Genomic DNA, 23,441 nt, shown 5'->3' with positions numbered 1-23,441 from the left:
AATAAAGGATACTTAAATATGAACCTAGGATAAGTTATTAAACTATAGTACATCTACATGATCAGTACAACTACACAGCTGAAACAAAAATTCCCTATGTGCTGCTATAGAGTGATGTCCAGGATGTATTAAGTAAAATAAGTTACAAAAAATGATGTATTGTAAACTACCTTGTATCTGAGAAAGTGGAGAGAACATACAAACACAAATACATGCACACACACTTGTAATTTTTAAATGGAAGAAAAACATGCAAAAAATTTTTAATTGGTTCCCTAAAAGGGAGGGGAGAATAAGGCAAAGAGGTCAGGAAAGAAGGTAGGTTTCTCTGAAAATACTTTGGTTTTATATATTTTATTTTTAAATCATGTTGATATTTTAAATAACTTTAATCCTCAAAACATCTTTTATTATTTCAGTGTATATGCCTCCAGATTTTTTCCTTGTAACAATGCCTTTTGAAAAATTTAATCTTTACGAAATTTTTTCATTGCCATTTAATCCCTTTACACCCCTCTCCCCAGCAATCAATTTTTTAAAAAATTCATGCAAAAGCAAAATTAAAGAAACGATTTTGTGTATCAACTGGGTAATATTAACCACAGAGAGGACCTAAAAGGTGACTTTAAAACCAGTAATTTAACTATACATCCTTAGTGGGATATGTCTTAGAAACAAAAACTGCAAAAAAAGGAAAAAGCTTTAACTGTTCTCAGTAACGCTGTTATGAAAAATATTTGCATTCTGAAACTACTATATGCATATTAACTAACAGATAATTATGTTAACATCATGAAAAGTTAAGCTTTTTGTGATAAGATACAACTTTTAAATCTAAGGAAAAAGAACACTGTAATCTATATTTCAATTTTAAATTTCAGTGTGAACTCATGAACTCTCAGGGAAACATATTTCTCAGCTCTATTCATCAAAATGGCCTAGAAATAATAACAAAACCAATTAACAGTGAGAATTCCTGTGCCCAGGCTACAGCCTCTAAAATTAAATTATTCCATAGCAAAGGACCCAGGGTTCTTTGGAGGAATGGCCATTTTTAGGTCTAGGGCAGGAAATATACAAAATGAGCCTGAAACATCTTGCCAAACTAGAAAGCAAAGAAACTATCAAGGAATAATGTCAAAAGGATTCAAAAACTTGAAGAAGCTCATGTTGGTTATGGATGGGATAATCTGAGCATCAATAACAACAAACTGCAATGGATTAAAGCACACTTCTATCTAAATCTGTGAGTTCAAAATAACCCTTAAAAATATAAAATCTAAGTGGCCAGTTTCGTAGGATGCTAGGGAACAAAACTATTATTTTGAAAACTGATAAAAATATTTCTTTCGTGATATATACTACTAGACATCAGTGTAATCAAACAGTTGCTAAGAGAGACAGTGATACAGGGTGCAGCCAGGGGGGGGCCCAAAAAAAGATTTGGAATGGTGTCCAGAATTCAAAGTGTATAGGAATATTGGAGAGACATATAAGATGTCCTCACCTCCCCCCCCCCCCCCCCCGGGGGAAGGGATGAATGGAGCCAGGCCATTGAGAGCTATTTTGCATAGCAACAGTTTTGGAGCTAACCTCTGGAATGATTATTTAGCATATCTATAACCTTTAACTAGTTTCATAGATATGTTAAATAGCAGTGGCCAAGTCTGGAGCCAGGGAGAAGGTAGTGGGCAGGAACTCAAGATGGGAACTAAGGGCTGCTCTCCGGAGTGAGAAGGGCTTGGACTCAGGATGTAGCTAGGGGCTGCGCTCCTGAGTGAGAAGGCCTGTGTGAGAGCTTGAAAAAGACTGGCTCCAGGACATGAAGGGTCCCCGCTTGACCAGATGAGAGAGAGCCACGCGGTTTCAGCAGAGTGAGGACCCCCTGTTGGTGAGGTGAAAGAGGGAGCCACGTGGTTTTGGCAGGGTGCGGACCCCCTCTTTCCCAGGTGAAAGGGAAGAACCACGCAGCTTTGCCAGAATGGAGATCCCTGCAGCCAGGTGAAGAAGAAAGCCACATGCTTTTGGTGGAGTGCGGACTCCTGCAGCTTTGGTAGAAGAGGCCCACGCGGCTTTGGGGTGCCCCCTTTGGCCACGGGGCCTGAAAAGCAACAGAGACTTTGACTGGAACTGGGTACAAAGGACTCTTGCCAGTGGACCATGAGAGGGTACCACAGTACTTTGGATTAACTCGAGATCCTGCCTGCACAGTGACACAGCTGACGGTGCCAGCGGTCTGCAACACAGATGTGTGCTCTTTTCCTGATTTACGGTACCCGGAGTTGGGACAGTGGGAGAAGGGAGCGCTGTGTGGGTGTAGGTGTATACATAAAGGACTTTGATATTTTAGTAGTGGCGTTAGGCCTGAATAGCATTAAATAAACATTTTGTTTCCTTTTCACAAATCTCTGGCTTTAAGAGATGTCTTTCCAATTGGCGGCGGACAGAAGGGCCCAGTAGATTTTGGTTCTGTTTTTGGGAGGGGCCCCTGTTGTATAGCAGTTTTGGGCATTCCCTAGATGGGCCAAATATTGTATTGCCCCTCCCTCGGACCTCCTCCTCTTGTTCGGTAACAACAGTACTCTAAAGAAGTAGTCCAACTCAAAAGAGAGGATAAAATGAAATAATTAGAACATCATTTTACAACCACTGATGAAATAAAAAAACCTAGGCAATTATCACTGATGGCTGTTAACACTGATACAGGGTGCAGCCAGGGGGGGCTCCCCAAAAAAAGATTTGGAATGGTGTCCAGAATTCAAAGTGTATAGGAATATTGGAGAGACATATAAGATGTCCTCACACCTCCCCCCCAGGGGGAAGAAACGAATGGAGCCAGGCCACTGAGAGCTGTTTTGCATAGCAACAGTTTTGCAGCTAACCTCTGGAATGGTTATTTAACATATCTATAACCTTTAACTGGTTTCACAGGTATGTTAAGTAGCTGTGGCCAAGTTTGGAGCCAGGGAGAAGGGAGTGGACTTGGACCCAGGATGTAACTAGAGGCTGCACTCCTGAGTGGGGAGCACTGGTGTGAGAGCTTGGAAAAGATGGGCTCCAGAACATGAGGGGATAACTGCCCAGGTAAAAGGGAAAACCACGCAGCTTTGCCAGAATGGAGATCCCTGCAGCCAGGTGAAGAAGAAAGCCACATGCTTTTGGTGGAGTGCAGGAGTGCACTCCTGCAGGAGTGCAAACCCCTGCAGCTTTGGTAGAAGAGGCCCACGCGGCTTTGGGGTGCCCCGTTTGGCTGCGTGGCCTGGAAAGCAAGAAAGACTTTGACTGGAACTGGGTACAAAGAACTCTTGCCAGTGGACCATGAGAGGGTACCACAGTACTTTGGATTAACTGAGAGTCCTGCACGGTGACACAGCTGACAGTGCCAGCGGCCTGCCACACAGACGTGTGCTCTTTTCCTGATTTACGGTACCCGGAGTTGGGACAGTGGGAGAAGGGAGCGCTGTGTGGGTGTAGGTGTACAACCTAAAGGACTTTGATATTTTAGTGGAGGCATTGGCCTGAATAGCATTAAATAAACATTTTGTTTCCTTTTCACAAATCTCTGGCATTGAGAGATGTCTTTCCAATTGGCGGCGGACAGAAGAGCCCAGTAGATATCCCTAGGTAGGCCAAATATTGTATTGCCCACCCCCCCACCCCCGCCCCAGACCTCTTGTTCGGTAACAAAACCACAAAAAGTAAAACAAGTGGACATTACAAGTCCCCGGATAAACACTACCTAAGAAATATTTCTGCCCCAAAATCTGATAAAAGCCTCTAGAATGTCACCTGCTAATTTGTAGGAAATAGAACACAGGAAGAAGAAACATGTTAAATGACACAACAGGGACACAATCAGCAAAACCCAAAATACAAGAAACTATAGGATTAACAACCTGACTTCTTAAACAAATAAACTGCAAGGGGAGGTGGGGGAGAAAGGAGGAAAAAACTACAGATTAAAATAGATATAGCCAATCACAATATATAGGCCTCGTTTTGTATGTTCGTTCAAATAAACCAACTGTATAACATCTTATGAGACAACCAGGGAAATCCGAACACTGTGTTTAATGACTGCTAACAGAATTTCTTTACAATGGTGTACGTTATGTTTTTTAAGAGTCATTTTTTAGAGATGCATGTTGAAATATTTACAGATGAAATGGTATGTAGGAATCTGCTTTACAATAAATCTATGTGTAGTAGACCACTCTGCCTGATTTTAGGAATTGTATCTCTACCCCTTGTGGCTAAGGGCGAGAGATGACCTTTGGAATGCCAGCCGCAGGAGACAAAGCCTGTCTCTGGCAGCAAACGCTGCCTCAGTTCCTCTCCCTGCCCCCAAAGCTTGGTCAGAAGTCAATGACGGGTAAGACCCCTCACAGCGGGGGCAACCTAAGCCAGACTCAATCACCTGGGAGGCCTTCATGGAAGGACTGGGGAGCTGAAACAAAGAGCAATGGACTCTTGTCACCCCCCACCCCAGGGCTTTGACATAGCCGGAGTCCCCATGTCCTCTGGGAGAAGTGCTTCCTGGCTCTAATCCCCTTAAGCCTGAATACCTGATGGGGAGAGGTGCAGCTCCTTACCTGGCCAGAGCGTGCCCTGGGGGAAAATCTGGCACCTCAAAGACTTGCTGATAAATCTGTGAAATCTGCTCTGCTAAGTGCTTTCATTCATATGATAAGGGTCCGAGAGGAAATGAGTATGTCTCCCAAAGTTTCTGCAACTCTCTTCCTGACAGACACTGACTCATAGTAAGCCCTCAGACCTCTTTGAAATGTTATCTACTGTTTGATCCTTGTCACCCTGTATTCCTGTGTATTACAACCCAATAAAAGACTATGGAGAAAGGCGCTTGGGGCCTTTTTCTCCTCGGAGAAACAGGCCACAGCCCACTCCTTCATCCCCAAACAGATCTCATCTTGTCTCTGCCATATTTATTCACTCACACATGTCCGTGGTACCGGGGGGACCTTGTGAAAGTAGTCACCCCCTCATCTGGCACTTGGAACAGGGACAGGAAGGAACCTTTTTCAAGCCAGAGGCCTAAAGCCACGCCAGGGACACACCCAAACAGACACGTCCTTTAATAAGATAATAGACGCGCAATTCTCATCCTTGGCGGTCTCGGGGACTTAGAAAAGTCGCCCCCACATCTATGTGGAGAATGGGAAGGGGTGGAAAGGACAGAGTAAATATGGTTATGTCAGTAACTACTGAAGCTAGGTGATGAAGTCACAGATTTTCATTATATTATTCATTCTTTTATACATACTTGAAATTTTCCACAATACATTTTTTAAAAATTAACCTGGAAAACATTAAGAAATAAGCTGAGCCTTCCTTCTATAAAAATTACCTGTGTACCTTGGATGTTTATTTTTCTTCTAAATGTTTTCTTTCCTTTAAATGTTACTATATTACTTCTTTACAAAAAGAAAGTAAAAACTGGGTCCTAATCTCTTCCATGTTAGCTCCTTTAATTTTTAAATATAAGTAATAAAAATATAAGGCTAGAAAATTATAACTATACAAAGTACAAAATAAAAAGTAAAAACTTAACTTTCTCTACTCCTATTCCCCAAAGTTAACTAGTGACCAGCAGTTTCTTCTGATTTGTTCTAAGAAACAAGAAACGGAGAGGGAGGCCAGACCCTGTGGACGCCCGTGTGTGTGTGTGTGTGTGTGTGTGTGTGTGTGTGTGTGTGTGTGTAACACGTGTATATAAAATGCTCAGCATCCTGCTTTCTTCACTCCATAATACAGCACACACATTAACACATCAATTCACCTCCTTTTTAATGGCATTGTTTCTATTCTCTGGATACACTGTAATTTATTTAACTATTCTATTGAAAAATACTTAGAAGTTTCCATTATCTAAATTAGTGCATCACCAACAATCTAACAATACCCTCCAGATGCTTAAAAAATCTACATTATTCAGAATAAATAAGAATAAAGAAAGTTTAGCACCTAAGAATAAAGTTTTTCCAGGCCCATGCACTAAACCAATATGTGTAACAGCCAAAATCTCTTCTACAAAGACAAGAAAAGCTGGTTATGTAATTAAAAGGAAAGAGCTGTATAATGCCTCAGTTCAATAGATATGAAATTAGAATAGCATGGAAATCCTAATTTATAAACTTTGATCTATCTGTAAGAGTAAAAATGTGTGAAGTCCTCATAGTACTACTCAAACTATGGAAACAAAATGATATATTCAATTATAAACCATAAATGAGTAATCCTTTAGCCACACACAAAATTTTGATAATTTCTGAAAGTTGTAAAGTAAGTCTGGTAATAATTTTTTTTGTTTTGATCTAAGTGAACATTGGCTCAGAAACTGTCTTCTTTTAAAAAAGAAAAAGAGCCCTGGCTGGTGTGGCTCAGTGGATTGAGTGCTGACCTGCGAACCGAAGGGTCACCAGTTTGATTCCCAGTCAGGGCACATGCCTGGGCTGTGGGCCAGGTCCCCAGTAGAGAGCATGTGAGAAGCAACCACACACTGATATTTCTCTCCCTCTCTTTCTTCCTCCCTCCCCCTCTTTAAAAATAAATCAATAAAATCTTTTAAAAAATAAAAGTAGAAAGAGGAAAAGGGAATGAATACATTAAAAACAATACAATAAAAAAGAAAAAGAGAAACTTACAAAATACCCTACCTTGATGATGATCATCCTCCTTTGGTGTTTGTTCCAATAGTGTGTCCAAGGCTCGGGTGTAATCTTTCATCACCCAATAGGCAAGACTACGCAGGAAAGGATCAGGGTGTAATCTTTTGCAATCAAACCCTGAGCCATCCTTTTGGCAGCCCAAAACCTTCTGATTTAGGATGGATATATAAGTTGATGAAGTCTCAAATTCAGATTCATATAAACGGGCAATAACCATGGCTAGCTGAATATCTTCCATTTTTTCAAGACATACCTGTAAATTTAATATTAAGAAATACTTATCTAGAGACATAAAATATCCCACCAGTATCCTGAGATTATCTACCATTTGTAGCTCACAGTGTGAGGAGGGGTGCAGAGGCTGAGGGGTAGTTAAACGACTGCCTGAAAGGAGACTAAAGCAGTAGGGAGAAGAGTAAGAAATCTGAACCTAGCTTCCAACCCAGAAAAATCATTTATAAATAAGCATAAAACAAAGTACATCAACATCATCTCAGACTTGGTTCAATTTAAATGAGTACCATTCATTTTCAAATTGAATGCCTATTATAACATCAGTTCCTCTTAGTTTTCACATGTATTTCCATATAAACATAATTATTACTATTTTAAATAAATTTCTATTTATATAGCAAGTAATGTATAAAATGAAGCCACATATTCCATTTTACTCCAACTTTATATTCTAATATAACTACACATCTTGAGATTTTGAGGTCATTTAGGTAATGTGAGCATCTCTCAGTCAATCAACATGTTTCTTCTTTTCCTAAGTATCTTCTAGGCTAAAGTTCCCATTTTAAAATTAAAAAAAACATTTGTGTTGTTTTTTTTCAAAAAGCCATACACCTGAGATAATTCTGTAAATATGACTAACATTCAATATTAAATATGTCGCTTTGTTGGTTATTTCCTATTTCTTCTATCACGTATTATTTACAGTTCTATTTTTCCTTCACCCATCTGGATTATTCACAATGACAGTAAGTACTCTAATAGGAAGACGACATAAATAAATAGAAACATCTGTAATTAGGCTCTTAACCAGCTGCCAGGACTCTATATAAAAAATGCAAAGTTTTACCTGTTTACATTTATTTTCCAATATCTAAAACAATGACATCACAAAACATTACAAACTGCAATTTTGGTTCTACATGTATGCATTACATTTAGAAGATAAAGAACATAAAGTATCTGCCTTTCTACCCCAAATAAGGAGATTGTGACCTATATACACTTTAAACCATTGAGAATCACAAGATGGCCAAAAAAAGATATTCATAACCTATTTTTGCCATTGTTTCATATCTTTATACTTAACAGGCATTTATTTAACTTAAAATGAAATAGCCCCTCTATAAAATTTTTCTCATGTTTCTCACTTGAATTTATTTGTAATTTCCTTTTTCAGAGTGCCACTATTTAAGTTCAGTGGCTTCTATAGTTATTCTCTGTCCTTACGAATGCATCACAAAAAATTACAATCTCCTCCACAACACTTTTGGGCTTTCATCTCTTACAAGTACCACACAGCGTATTTTATTTATACCTCTATGGCATCTTTCAGTGAGCCAGCTAACAAGAAAAAGGCCGCAGATTGTTCGAAGCGTTGTTTTCCAAGTAAAGAGAAAGCATTTTTTAAAGCAGCTTTACGCCACCTATCTTCATTAAAATTATGGCTGAAAAATGTTGTCATCTTTTCATCATGCTGTGACCTGGGAACCAGAGCAGAAACATCAGTGGTTAAATTAAATATTAAATATTTTGAATCCTTCATAGAATGTATGAAAATGAAAGATAAAAACCTCAAATATCCATCTAACCAAAGAATAATAACTTTAGGTACTTATTATTATGCTTCTCTTTGCTTCTAATAAGGAAAACTCAAATTACCCTATATACACATAAATAGGAAGCAAAGCATTTTTTACTTTCCAAAGTACTTCTATGAACTTCTTTAAGAAAACAACATCCCCCTCTTTAGGTAAGCTGAAAGAATACTGTGTTCATTTTTTTATAGATAAAGGAAGCAAAGCCCCCAAAAGTAAGTTGATTTGATTTGAGTTCATACATCTAAATGCCTTCAAAAGTACTAGGTTTCTGATTCACAGCACAATCTTCATTCAATTAAATCATGTTGTGTGTTGAGGGAACTTACCTAAATAGACCCCACACCACTGCTTTCTTCTTCATTGCAAGGTAGAATAATGCAGCATCCAATGCATCATTGTTCCTTTGAAAAGAAGCTTTGGCAACCTAAACAATAAAATGGTCTATTAAATTAACCTTTTGATTAAACAATTACAACCACTTAAACAACAAGCAATGCTTCCCTACTATTTCTATGACTGACAGAAACCATGGAGATGGGAAAAGATGGCTCTCTCCTACACTCTCTAGTGTCTTACAGCGCATGCTCCTGAAGACAACAGTTTGCATGCTGGTAATAATAAAAATAAGCACCTTTCACTTATCTTATTGAATCACCACATCCATGAGGTACTATTATCCCTATTTCACATATGAGGTAACTGAGACACAGAGAGGTTAAGTGAATTGCTTAAGGTCACACAGTAAGGGATAGAAAAGGGATCAGAACCCTGGTAGTAATAAAACTGTCCAACATAGAAAACAATAAAGAAGGGAGAATGACTATTTAATACCTGACTTTTTTTCTTGAAAATTAAACATATTACATTTCTTAATGTTTTATGAAAGTTAAAATGTTAACTTCTACGGTGTCTGTGATTTCACAATTTAAAGCTTTCAGCTAATACTGATATAAGCATCTGTGAACAAATATCAATTATACATACACATATTTATAAAATTACAGACAAAAATAAAATTTTTGGTTTTTTTTAATGTACTTATATAAAAGCATATATTTCTGGTATTTTTCAATCAAATTTTGAGAATTCTTTTTTTTTTTAAGATTTTATTTATCTTTAGAGGGGAAGGGAAGGAGAGAGGGAGAGAAACATCAATGTGTGGTTGCCTCTTGTGCATCCCCTGCTGGGAACTGGCTTGCAACCCAGGCATGTGCCCTGACTGGGAATCGAACCATGATCCTTTGGTCCACAGGCCTGGGCTCAATCCACTGAGCTACACCAGCCAGGGCACATTTTGATAATTCTGAAGGACGTTCTCTCTGGCATTCAATTAAAATACAGTAGATTGAAGTTCTATTATTTTGAATGGCTTATAAATTTTAGTTCTTAGAAATTTCATGAGAAAAACTGTTAATGAGAATATAATTCTCCTGTATTATAACTGATAACCTCCTTTGAGACATATAACCAAAGCTGCTGGTTATATATAAACTAGTCAACTCATTGCAAGTTTAAAAATTAAGTCATAACATATATATAATTATACCATTTTGAACATAACATCGAATAGACCATGTCTTATTTCTCAAAGATACTGAGACAACCTGTGCGAATCACTAGCTGAGAAGCATAATACTAAGGGACAGTGGATGTTTTATTAGCTCACACTAACTGATCAAACAGGAACTACTGAGGCTTGGGAGAGTGGGGAAGATACCTAAAAATGCACCACAAAAATGCTTTACTCTCAATACTCTTATTTCTCTTCCCCCTTTTTAGTATTTTCTCTGCCTTCAATCACTTACCATAGTATTCCAATGTTTAATAATTTTTAGAGGAATTTTTATTCATCTTCTGCTAAGGATTTAAAATATCAATCTCAGAGCAAAAAATTTACATATCCTTTTGTCTTAATTTTAAGAGATAAATTATTTGTAGAAATAAATCATATGTATATATCAAAATTATTTAATTATAATAACAGCACTTCACTGACAAGAAATTAAAGAGATCTTTATAGGCAGAATCTGAAACGTTTCAGACAAAATATACCCTCTTTGTTTCCACTGCTTTGGGACATAAAAAATTTTATGTAGATACTGTGTTTACATACTATAACAATTAACTTTCCCCATACACCAGGCACTAGATTTCTTGGTTGGTGTGAGAAAAATTCCTTCTGATATTTGTGCCTATTTTGAAAGAAGAAATGTGGATACTGGCTGCCTTACATGTAGCAAAATATGTCACTTTTATACTCACACTTCAAATCACAGGACCCTAATTAACAGGAAGAGGCCATACAATTTGAGAACTACTATTATAGAGGAATAAATTCCTCTTGGGAGAAATACATTCATACTTAGCAAATGTACTTATCATTAACTGTACTTTGGGAATTTCAATGGACTCTCCAAAGTAACCCACTTTCCTAACTCTGACAGAATAGAAAGGGCACAGACTAAATCCAACACTTAAAATTGATGAGAATTTGGGCTGGACACCAGCCTCTGTGAGTCTTAGTTCCATCAGGTGAAAAATGGAGATAGGGCTGATAAGAAGATGAAACAATTTATGAAAAGCAACTAGCACCAAACCCTGCACACAGTAGGTGCTCAGTAACAGTTTCTGCAACACTGAAAGAACTTTCAGCTTCCACTAACAAATTTTTTAACAATTTTTTCCTAAACGGAATCTACCAGAAAACTAATTCCAAAAACCAATCTTAAAAAAATGTATAGCGCCCTGGCTGGTGTAGCTCAGTGGATTGAGCCCAGGCCTACGAACCACACAATCGCAGTTTGATTCTCAGTCAGGGCACATGCCTGCGTTGCAGACCAGTTCCCAGCAGGGGACTCACAAGAGGCAACCATACATTGATATTTCTCTCCCTCTCTCCTTCCCTTCCTCTCTAAAAATAAATAAATAGAATATTTAAAAAAATGTATAGCATGTTTCATTTGCTGCCACAGATATGTCCTTCAAGTATACACGAATCAAAACTTTTTAATGAATGTTATTTTAAGTGTGCAAAGGAAGTTTGCTGTTTATTAATCTAGCCATGCAGAAAGTCCTTTATGTAAAAAGAATGATTTTTCTATGTAATGTATGTAACTGATAAGAATCTAAATTTACTTTCTAAATTTAGATTTTTGTAGTTTCTTAAATTAGAACACATATCGACAGAGCAGGAAATATTGTTATTCCATAAATATTATAACCTCAGTATATATACAGCAAAAGACAATTGATATACTGCACAACATTTTATAAAAGTCAAGTTTTGGAATATCAAAAAAATTTTAAGAAACTTTCTAGATTTCAAGACATACAAACTAATTCCCCAGAACAGGTTTTCTGGAAGATACTATCTTTTCTCCAAGGTTTTTTTTAAGTTCAAATCCAATGAAGTAAAATTACCTTTTCAATGCATCTTCGAAGAGTGTTAATATTCCTGACCCACCAACCTATTCCCATAGCTCTTAACTCAGACCACTGAGGGTCTCCTCTCTGAATTGCAGGAATCCTATTAATCAGTTCTTCCTCAGCCTCAGAGTGAAAAGCCCAGGCAAAATGGCAAGTAGACACACCTAAATTAGAAATACAAGCAATTTTTCACTTAGTCATGTATTCATTCTGGAAAGAATCTTCAGGCAGAAAGCAAAGAAGAAAAGTCTTTCATCATTCAGGATTTTATACTATCTAAGCTTATAAATATCAGATAAGTGACAAGATATACGAAATCAAAATCTCTATCTTTTCCCCGAACACACTTGCTTTTGTTCCCCTGCAAAAACAGAAACACTGAAACTTACACATTGGAAAGAAAGATATTTAAATATCAAGCCATTCCTAAGCGCACACACCAAACTTAACGACAGTGAAAAAGCTTTGGTCAATCAAAGTATCTTGGTCTGTGTGCTTGGGTTGGGGTGTTTCCAAGTTCCACTTGCTTGTGGACCATATCCTGGTTTTTTTTGTTCTTGTTCTTTTGAATGATTTATTTTTAAAAAATTGTCGTTCAAGTACAGTTTTCTGCCTATTACCTCCATCCCAGGCCACCATGGACTATATCCTTTAGTGATGAATACTAAAAACTGCCCTATTCATCCCTCTGGACAAAGAACTAAATATCACTTTAAAGGAAGCTCTAAATTTCATGCAACTTCCAGGGAATAACAGTCAAGAGGCACATTCCTCTGCATTTAGCGCCTTGTTTTAAAGTACTTTACAGCTGTCTAATATTGATGAGATATACAAACTCTTTCTCACCCTGGCAGAATAGAAGGCTGACAGGGTATTTAGGCTGTATTTAGAGGCAACAAAATGGGTTTAGGGACACCATCAGACTTGGAAGTACAAATGAGTTTATCAATAGTTAACTGCTGAAACACTTTTATTACTCCACTTAGAGCAGGTGAACAGCACACATGAGGGGAGTGGACCACAGAGAGTGGAACAGGTAGTGAGAATGCTGGGAAAACCCTGGCAAGCCTAGGAAAGAAGACAGGTCAAGTCAAAGTAGCCATCTATGTGAACCTTTCTTTTGTAAACAAAGAAATGTCAAGGGTCAGTGACAGTCACTGTACAACACAGGCTTCTCAGTAAGGCCATCTATATTACTACATGTAATTTTTTCCATAACAACTACTACACAAATTTTATATTTGTGTAAAATTTTTACATTTGTGTAGATTTTTTCATAATAACTACTATACAAAGTTTAAATCTTTTGTAATAATTACTGCTTCAAAATAATTCTTTTAGAAAGTTTAGAAGAAAAAATCTATTATGACCATTATGAATAATAATCTTGTCTTTCAAATTTCCCATTGCTAACATTTGTATTCACCTGTTTTGAAATCATCACAAAACTAATGCATCAAACCTTGACTGCCACTATAAATTTAAGGGGGAAAGAATGGACAAATTTTAATAACATCAATTGGTAGTTTTTCAGAATCTAAAAGATTAATTTCTCACTATTTAAATCTGTCTGATTGAAGAGATAATTATTAAATAACTAATACACTGCTTTAGAAATTGCTATTATATAGCAATACAAATGCATTCTTTTGCTATACTTTCATACTATAAAAAATAATAGCAATATATTTTATAGTCTATACCCTTAAATGAAATTTGACTGATTAAATTTCTGAAAATACAGTCATGTCAAAGGAATTAAGCTCAGAGAGGAAGATTAAAAGCAGTGAGAGCATTTGGAAACCTAACTATTCGAGGTAAAAAAAAAGTATTACAAAGAGAGAACAGCGCACCGACAGGTGCTCATTTTTATTTGCCTACCATTGGCAACTTGTCTTTGCAGTGTATCTCTGTTCTTCTTGGCTTTTCTACCTGTATATTGGCCACTTACCTTTTCCCTGAAAACTGTTCCCAGGACCATTACCTACAATACCAGTCCCTTCTCATCTCCAATCTTTTAACTGTATCAGGGTAAAACGGAATTTGCCAAAGCTTTAGAAATTTACGGCATTTTAAATCTCCCTAGACAGCATACTTGATTGTCATTAAGTACCAGTTGATTATGATTTAAAACTACAATTTAAAAGAACATCAAGATGCCATATTTTTAAACCTATCCAAATGGCACAGATTGTTTAAAATGGTAATAAAGTATTGGCAACGGGTTAAGATTTGGCATCATCAAGCACGGACTCTAGGAAGGTAAACTAGCATAATCTTTCAGACTGTGGCACTACTTATCCAGAGTTAAGAATTTTCAAGCCCTTTGACTTAACAACCCCACCACAGGAAAACCAACATGTGGAAATAATCAGATATATACATCATTATTTGCAAAGAACAATTATTGAAAACACAGGGTACTGGAGATAAGAATAATGAGCAGCCCGGGCCGGTGTGGCTCAGTGGATTGAGCACGGGCCTGCAAACCAAAGGGTCACTGGGTTGATTCCCACTCAGGGCACATGCCTGGGTTGTAGGCCAGGTCCCCAGTGGGGGGCACATAAGAGGCAACTGCACATTGATGTTTCTCTCCCCCTCTTTCTTCAATTCCCCTCTGTCTAAAAATAAATAAATGAATAAAAATCTTAAAAAGAAAAACCTCTTGAAAAAAGAACATTAAACTGTAAAGCCAAGTATGCTAAGTCCTCCAATACTCACACATATTTCTTGGGGCTATATCCAAAATGCTGGTTTCAAAGGAACACAGTCTAATGAAAACTGCACTGCACTGGAATTCTAATTCCACCTCCATTAATGAATAGCCCTATATTTTGGGCATGTCACTTTAAACTCTAGTTTTAATTTTTTAATCTATACATAATAGAGTTGATATAAATGCTTATGTCTCAAAGCAGCATGTGTGGCAGTATGCTGGGAGCATGCTAGATTACTATATGGCAAGTATTCCTGAAATATCAGCTTTACTTGTGAGTAAATGACTTAGAACGCAATGCCTACACTAAAATAAACATAAATAATAACACGTCGGGCAAATTACAGAATTTTAAAAGAAAATGCATTAGATGTCAAAGAAATTCAGGACCACATTGGGTTACAATGTCAGGCTTATCAGGTTTACTGCCAAGCTATTACAACTTTATTGAGCAAAGTCTAAGAAACTGAAATAGATGAGCAAAGCCACAGAACAGAGCTGAAAGACACAAAGAAAAATGGTAACTGAGTACTATGTGACAGGAAGGTCTTAAGCCTCGCGATAGGTATGCATATGATCTACCTCATGCTTACACACAAATATGAATACACCGCCTCTATACTAAGTAACAGTTGTGCAAAGGTTCAAACGAGTAGTTAAATACCTTGATGAAGCAGCTGTACTCGGTATAAAGGAGGCAGTGATGTCAAAAGGCATGTGTGCAAGCGCATAGCTAAGAGGTATCTCAAACCACACTCATCTAAGGTGTCTCTTCCTGTAACGTAAACAGAAAATATGTTTAAGGAAAAACGAATGCAACAGGTCACAAACCAATCAAATGTTAGAAAATAATAAATTTAGTAATGATAATTTACACAAAATGTACAAGTAAATTTTGAGTATATTTCATTGTGAATATTTTAATATCTTTATTAAAATACCTTTACAAAAATATGTAAATTCTAAAACTCATTAAAAATAGTTGGGGAGCCCTGGCTGGTATAGCTCAGTGGATTGAGCACAGGCCTGTGAACCAAAGTGTTGCCGGTTTGGTTCCCAGTCAGGGCACATGCCTGGGTTGCAGGCCAGGTCAGGTCCCCAGTATGGGGTGTGCTAGAGGCAACCATACATTGCTGTTTCACTCCCTCTTTTTCTCCCTCCCTTTCCCATTTCTCTAAAAATAAATAAATAAAATCTAAAGGTAAAAAAATGGTTGGGGAAATATAATTACCTATTAATACAGGTAACAGTATTTATAGCTGCTCATAATCAATAAGAAAAAATCTTGAAAGCCAATAAAAATATATTAACTATAGTAAGTTAGGTACAATTTTGAAAAATATACCCTACATAAATTCAGATGAGATTTAAAGACAGAAACAATATAACCAAGAGAAATAATTTATTATATAATTAAATAGGTAATGACTTGTACGTTGTTTAGCTCAACTGAAATATAGTAGTACTATGAAAGATTTGAAATTTAATTCCTCAGGCTAGTGTTACCAGTTGAACCATAGCCTTGGTTCCAGAAATTTACCCTTAGTTAAAAAGATATGAAAGTGTAGTAAGTTTAATCAAAACAATAATCACTATTGGATAAATGCATTAAAAGTATTGACAGAACCTAGCCCAGTGACTACCACTTAGGAAGTACACAGACTATTGACATTTTCTGGACAAAAATAAAACTTTTGAATCATCAAAGTTCAAGTTTCAGCTCTACTTCCTATTAGCTATATTCATTTATCCATCCATCCATCCATCCATCCAACAAATTAAGCTCCTGCTACATGCAAAGCACAGTTTAGGTACTGGGGATTTGGCAGTGAATAAGGCAAAGTGCATATTCTCATGGGGCTTACATTTTAGGAGACAGAGACAAACAATAAACAGATAATATGTCTAGTAGAAATCAATGCTATGGAGAGAAATAAAGCAGGATTGAGAGAACAGGAATATTGGAGTTAGTTATATTTTATATAGCGTAACCAAGGAAGAACACTCTGGAAGATGACATCACAGCAGAAATTTGAGGAGGTAAGGGAATGAAAACATGCATAAATCCAGAAGAAGAGTATTCTACATGAAGGAAACAGTTTGTGCAAAGACCCTGAGACAGGAACATGCTTAGTGTTTGTGGGACAGCAAAGGTGCCAATGTAGCAGAGTGGAAATAAGCACAGATCACAGAGGGCCTTGTGGACCACTGTATAGATTTGACTTTTATTCTGAAGTGAAGTAGGCATCCACTGGTGTGTGCTGAGCAGAGGAGAGATTTAACGTGATTTTGTTTTAGAGTAATCACTGGTTCTTATGTTCTTCAAACAGAATGAGGTAATAAGGATGAAGCAGTTTAGGAAACTTTGTCAGTAATTAAGCAGGAGGTGACAGTGACTTGGACCAGAATGGTAATAGGAGGGGTGATGAGAAATGACTGGATTCCAGATATTGTAGAACTGACAGTATCTGTCAGTGAACTGGATATGGGGTGTGAGAGAAAGCAGAGCCAAGAATGCCTCTAAGTTGTCTCCCCTGAACAAATGGAAGAATTTATTTACTTAGAATCCATTTACTGAGATGTGAACTTAATCTCTGTGCTTCAGTTCCCCACCTGTGAAATGGAGACATTCATTCCTGCCTTATCTACCTTTGAAAGTCCACTATGACTAGGATGGGCCATTTTTATATAGTACAGGCAATGATACGGTTTTGTATCAGGAATTTTAAACTCTTTTTCATGGACTGTGGCATGCCTACTTTCTTAATATCTCAGCTTAAACCTGCAATATATATTAAGTTTGTGCCAAAGGCTTAAGGTTATTCTGAGAAGAATGTTGCTCTATTGCATGCAAACTCATAATAATGAGAATTTTTAAAAAATTAACATGGTTAGAAAATAGGTCATCAGCAAAACCCTCCAAGGCAGGGGTGTCCAATCTTTTGGTGTCTCTGGAAGAAGAGTTGTCTTGGGCCACACATTAAATACATTATGACACACAATCACAAAAAAATCTCAATAGTGTTTTAAGTAAATTTACAATTTTGTGTTGGGCCGCATTCACAGCCATCCTGAGCCATATGTGTCCTGGGGCAGGGGCAATAGGTTGGACACCAAGGTCTCTAGTTATTTTAATCTACAGAGAGAAAAATGTTGGGAATATAAGGGTATCAATCTCTATAAAGATATATATTCCAGGTGCCTTTGAAGAATGGTCTTTTTTCCTCAAATTTGGAAATTTTGTGAAATAGTTAAAGTATAGGCTTGAAGGCAACAATTTATCCACATACGAGCACCAGTTCTGCCACTTACTACCTGTGTAATCTTAGCTAAGGCACTTACTCTCCCTAAGGATCAATGTCTTCATCTATAAAATTAAATACAATAATAACTACCTACTAGAAGATTGTTATGATAACTAAATACAATAAAGTGCATAAACACCTGGCACATAGTAATTCTGTTCACTCCTCCACAATATTTATTGAATGAATGATCAATCATTTTTGGTTTCCTTTGCTGACGTCATCATTTACAATGAGAACCATTATCTTCAACTATTTGCATAAAAGAGGATGAAATCTAGTTTCAAGAGGCAGCCAAAAATCTTATGGTTACAGAATGAATTAAGCAAAATATACATTATATTAAAATATATGAAAATCTCCTTATTAAGAGACTCTTTGTAGAAAATTTGGTAATTGTAAAAATTATTTATATCTAGAAATGGTAAGATGAACAAGTTGAGCTCATGAAGTGCCTATAAGCCTCATGGTTTAATAGTAAAATTAACAAATGGGCCATTATTATGACTAAAAGTAAACAAATAAACCATACAAGTCAATCTGATAAAGCATAAGACTATATCCAAAAATCACTGAAACGTTTCAGTATAAAACTCATGGAAGAATGCATACAGATACCATGAATCCATTAAGTCACAAGTCATGACCTACTGTTCTTTCACAACTAATAATGTGACCTTAGTAGTAAATGTCTATTAAAGAGGTCTTTTCCCAGCAAGGTTTAAAGAAAGACTGCAATTGAATATGTGAGTCATTACTTAGGGAATACGAACAGTTCTATTAATGATAACTTTATAAATTTTTGGTGAGAATACTTACCTGAGTAACTCTTATCTCTGCTTTCATCAAGCTCAGTACTGGTGGTAGCCACTGTATCAGCCAAAGCTACAAGGAACATCTGCTCCAAACGGGTAAGGCCTGGCAGACTGGAGTGCATGAGATGACTGGAAAGTACCCTAGCATGTTCTTGGCCAAAGTAAGCTGGTCCATACTGGGAAAGATTTATTACTTTTGATTTGTTTTCTCTCTTTTCTGGCTCTAAATCAATATCATCCGTTGTTATATCCTGTACTTGGAACAGTTCTGAATACTGGTCCTCTGGTTGACTTTCAGTATGATCTTCATAGCTCTGTTTTATTTTTGTACTTTCTTCTGAAATTCTGTAGGTTGTATCTTGATCCGCAGCCAGCAATGCATATAATGGTAGTGGAGGAATGGAATCTATCTCAGTATAATCTCGAGTGCCATCTTTTCCTACAGTGACTGTATCCTTTGCTGTACTGCCACTTACACTAATGGTTCGAGAAAGATGTCGCTTAGTTCCTTCTCCAGCATCAGCATCTCTAACTATTGCAACCTCACCTGCAATGCATTTTACTAAATGGGAGAGAATAGCTTTAGCCCTGCGAACTTTTCCTAAATCCATCAATTCCAACAGTTGAGTTGGATGATACTGTGGGAGAGTAGGGGAAAGTACATGTGCAGCCTCGAATAAGCCACCATCTTGAACTACAGTTGGTGAACAAAAAACATCATCAGCCACAACTGTTCCTTCAACAATACTTTTTCTTGACAACATATTAGATTTAAAAGCAGAATGATCTTGTATTGCAGTCTCTTCTACATCAGGACTATCAACTTCAGTGTCTCCAAATTTGACGGCATGCTTCCACTGTGCATATACGTGCATTTCACAGTCCATTCCTACCACCAATATTCCGTCTCTTACCCAAGAGAGAGACACAGGCAGTGAAGGTGTACCATCAACAGAAGATACCAAATCTATAGATCTAAGAAGAACCCATCTTGACCTAACTCCTTGTTTGATACTACCACCTAGTGGCAAAGTAATGACAGCTACTCCATCCTTACTGTTGGTTTGTTCAGTCACGATTCCTGAAAGCCTCCCATACATGAAGATATTAGCACCAACCCCTACTGTGAGAATGTGGGAGCCATCTTCTTTTGATACCCAATCCAAATGTACCAAATGCTTGATATTTGGAATAAGATAACTATCCTTGCTCAAAAAGGCATCCGATTTGCTGTACACAAACAGATTACTGTCGACACTGATTCTTGAATCAAGTACACTCCCAACCTTGACCAAGTCATCAAGATGAATTGTTTGTTCTAAAACCCACTCTGACCCTCCCGTAGATTCACATTCAAATATGCAAACATGCATGGAAAATTCTTTGGAAACAAAACCATTGTGTTGGATGGGTTGTTTGTAAGCCACTGCAAGGCGACCTGTGTATGAACAGCTAACAGCAACTGGTCTTCCCACAATGCTCACTGTACTGCTATTATCTTCTCCTTCATCATTCATCAAGGGCCATCTCCTCCAGTGGTAGGTTTCCTTCTCATCACTTTCACACTGTAGGTTGGTTTCCATACTACATTTCCAGAAGCGTACTTTATTGTCAGAACAGGTTGTAACTACTAAATAAGGTGCAAGGCACACTGGATAAATTGAAGAAGAACTCAGGTGACCTTAAAAAATGAAAAGCACACAGTCAAAATAACAAAACCACAAAATAATATGCTAATAATCAAATTCTGGAATGGAAGTCCAACATCACTATGAGCTTCTTCAGAATTACTCTGCAGTACCCCACTTAACTAGTGTCCAAAACTAAATGTCTATTGGCCATGGTATCTATGGAAGTATTGAACAACCCACTAGTGAAATCAAAATACACAATAATAATCAGGTAATTTTTTTTAGGTAATTAGGCTTAAATGAAGGAAATATTTCATTAAAATTCAAGTCAACCATTAATAATGCATCTGTTATCTGCTGTAATTTTTATATGCCTTCACCACAGCACACCTCACTGGACTTTCTTTCTCTTTTACCACTTTCATCATACTTGCTTAAGAAATCTTTACAATTTGCCCTTCCAATGTCCCTAACGTTATCTCAAATAATCCAGACCCTAAATCTGCCCCTGTAAAAAATTTTTCAGACCACTAGAGCTTACCCTTTTTACCTGTTTTAATTCATGCTGTCTTAGCACTGAACCAGAACCCTCATATTTATTCTGGGCTGCCAAAGACTAATGCTGCCCATCTATCATCTTATATTTGAGATATGTAATAGTGATATAATAGTACAGATGTAATAATATAGGGATAGTAGCAAGTAAGACGGATTAGAAGATTTGTATTCAAGTTCCAGTCTACTGATACCTTAACAGTGGAAGCCACTTAAACATCTGAGCACATTCCATCTAAGTAATAGGATTCATGTTACTATTTCTTTTGAAATGTTACTGTCAAATAATATATCTGAAAGTATTTTCATAAAGCTCCTGAAAAATAATTATTATTAATGCCAACAAATTTAAGTATATCCCAAATTTACCAAATATTTTTAAAGATTAAAAAACTGACCTAGATCTGCACCTGCCACAAAAGCCCAGAGTAAACTTTTTAAAAACATATTTTATTGACTATGCTATTACAGTTGTCCCATTTTTTCCCCTTTATTCCCCTCTGCTCTACACAACCCCTCCCACCCACATTACCCCCCCTTTAGTTCATGTCCATGGGTCATACATGTAAGTTCTTTGGCTTCTACATTTCCTACACTATTCTTAACCTCCCCCTGTCTATTTTCTACCTACCATTTATGCTCTGTACCTTTTCCCCCTCTCTCCCCCTCCCACTTTCCCACCCACTACCCTACCCAGACTCTTAATGTGATCTTTCCAACTCTGAATTCAATTCAACCCTGTCTTAGGAATAAATAAGAGAATACTCATATTCAAAATAATTCGCTAGTAACTGAAAGAGTCTTGAACCTCTAACTTCAGTTCCCCCAAAATACTGTTCTAGGAACTCCTCTATTACAATTCCCCAAGTGACAGGTCATTTAAAATTTGTCTTCCAGCTTGCCCTCCAAACTAGCTTATCTACCTTGTTAAAGTCAGTAGCATTCTAAGCTAGCTGAACTATAGTTTCATATACTACATTTTCTCGCCAATGTATCTGGCAACTATAGTTAAAAAATACACAATAAAAATGAGACATGATTAGCATAATGTGAATGATAAGCCGTGATTTAAAAAAATAAGCTTCAATAATCTGCAAATGAGCATATTTGTTCTTTACAACTGTGCTATCATAGTATTCCTATTTACAGGAAATCATAGTGCAGGCAAGAAACCTCACATTAAAATATTTACATCATTTCCTGTCAAACAGATTAGATTTATCACAGAAAATATTTCTTCTAAAGACATGTTTTTAAACAGATAGAAAATAAATCTTTATTTCAACGTCAACATAGCACATTTTAGAAGAGTTCGTGCATTATATCCACTGAAAATCACTCTGAGCTACAACTGCTTAGTCTTAAATTTACCTTACCTGCTGAAGGTGTTGCTCTTATTACTTCAACTCCTTCTGGAAGATCAAGAGGCTGGCTATATACCAGTCTAGAACTTAGAATAAGTTTACTAGCAGTTTGAAGATTGGCAATCGATGAAGAATGTGGCATGGGGCTCACACTGGGAGAGGTTTCTGGAGAAGACTCTACATTCTTCTGTCCAGGGACTGAAAGTAGCTTCTCCGATGAAACACCTTCCGAAGCTTTAGCTTTAAATACATTACAAAATTATGAAATATAATTACTATCATCATCATACATGTGAAACAAGAAAATTTTGGTACTATTTAAGAAACATGGTTTCTTAAAAGTACTTTGGAAAAAAAGATTATTTTCAAATTTTGCTCAGCTACCTTGATAATTTTTTTGAAAAATTTAAAAACTCTTTTCCTCTTTCTTAGCATCTCCACTACAGCAACAGTGTCAGTGAAGAATCACAACATGTAAAAACTAGAAGACTTCCAGTCAAGATGGAAGCATAAACAGACATGGCTACCTCCTCACACAACCACATCAAAATTATTAGAACAACCATCACTCAGAATCATCAGAAATCAAGCTGAATGGAAGTCTGAGAACTACAAAATTGAAGAAACCACATCCACCTAGACTGGCAGGAGGGGAGCAGACATGGAACAAGCTGGTCCCTCACTCAAGTGTGGTGGATAAAAATAGGGAGGGATATCTCGGGAGCAAGGAGATCCAGCTACACACTACGACCCTCAGCCCAGGGTTCCAGTGCCAGGAAGATAAGTCCCCACAACATTTGGCTGCAAACCAAATGGATATTGAATTGGTAGAAGAAACTGTTGGAGCCCCAGGCAGTTCCTCTTAAAGAACCCACAGAAACTCACCCACTTAGACACACTCCCTCTGAGCTCCACCACCCGGGTAGCAGCATGAAAGGCATCAGTGACATACAGGGAGGAACCGAAGTATCTGGCATCGAGGTGAACAGAGGCCATTGTCCCTTTTCTAAACATTCTCCCCACCCCCCAGGTCATCAACCTGGTTAACACTGTCTGACGTGACATGAAGATCCCCAGAGACTCCACCCCACCCAACTTACAGACCCAC

The 23,441-nt window shown here is 37.3% G+C and overlaps 1 protein-coding gene across 2 annotated transcripts in view; it reads right to left on the bottom strand.

Annotated features, from left to right (window-relative positions):
• DMXL2 (Dmx like 2) overlaps positions 1-23,441 on the bottom strand; it is a 144,455-nt gene that overhangs the window by 27,736 nt on the left and 93,278 nt on the right. For both annotated transcript variants that reach the window (XM_037143031.2, XM_053670013.1), the window contains 7 exons: positions 22,346-22,573; positions 18,788-20,464; positions 15,328-15,438; positions 11,942-12,111; positions 8,848-8,945; positions 8,239-8,404; positions 6,675-6,939 (listed from right to left, as the gene is read on the bottom strand). In XM_037143031.2, the coding sequence (XP_036998926.2) occupies positions 6,675-6,939; positions 8,239-8,404; positions 8,848-8,945; positions 11,942-12,111; positions 15,328-15,438; positions 18,788-20,464; positions 22,346-22,573 (2,715 nt within the window). The remainder of the gene's footprint in view (positions 1-6,674; positions 6,940-8,238; positions 8,405-8,847; positions 8,946-11,941; positions 12,112-15,327; positions 15,439-18,787; positions 20,465-22,345; positions 22,574-23,441) is intronic.

This window comes from Artibeus jamaicensis, unplaced genomic scaffold (assembly GCF_021234435.1).
Source record: "Artibeus jamaicensis isolate MK-2021 breed Jamaican fruit bat unplaced genomic scaffold, CSHL_Jam_final contig_548, whole genome shotgun sequence".
Classification (NCBI taxonomy): Eukaryota; Metazoa; Chordata; class Mammalia; order Chiroptera; family Phyllostomidae; genus Artibeus; species Artibeus jamaicensis.
Note: the sequence above shows the minus strand (reverse complement) of the source record. Positions and strands in the feature narration are given on the sequence as shown.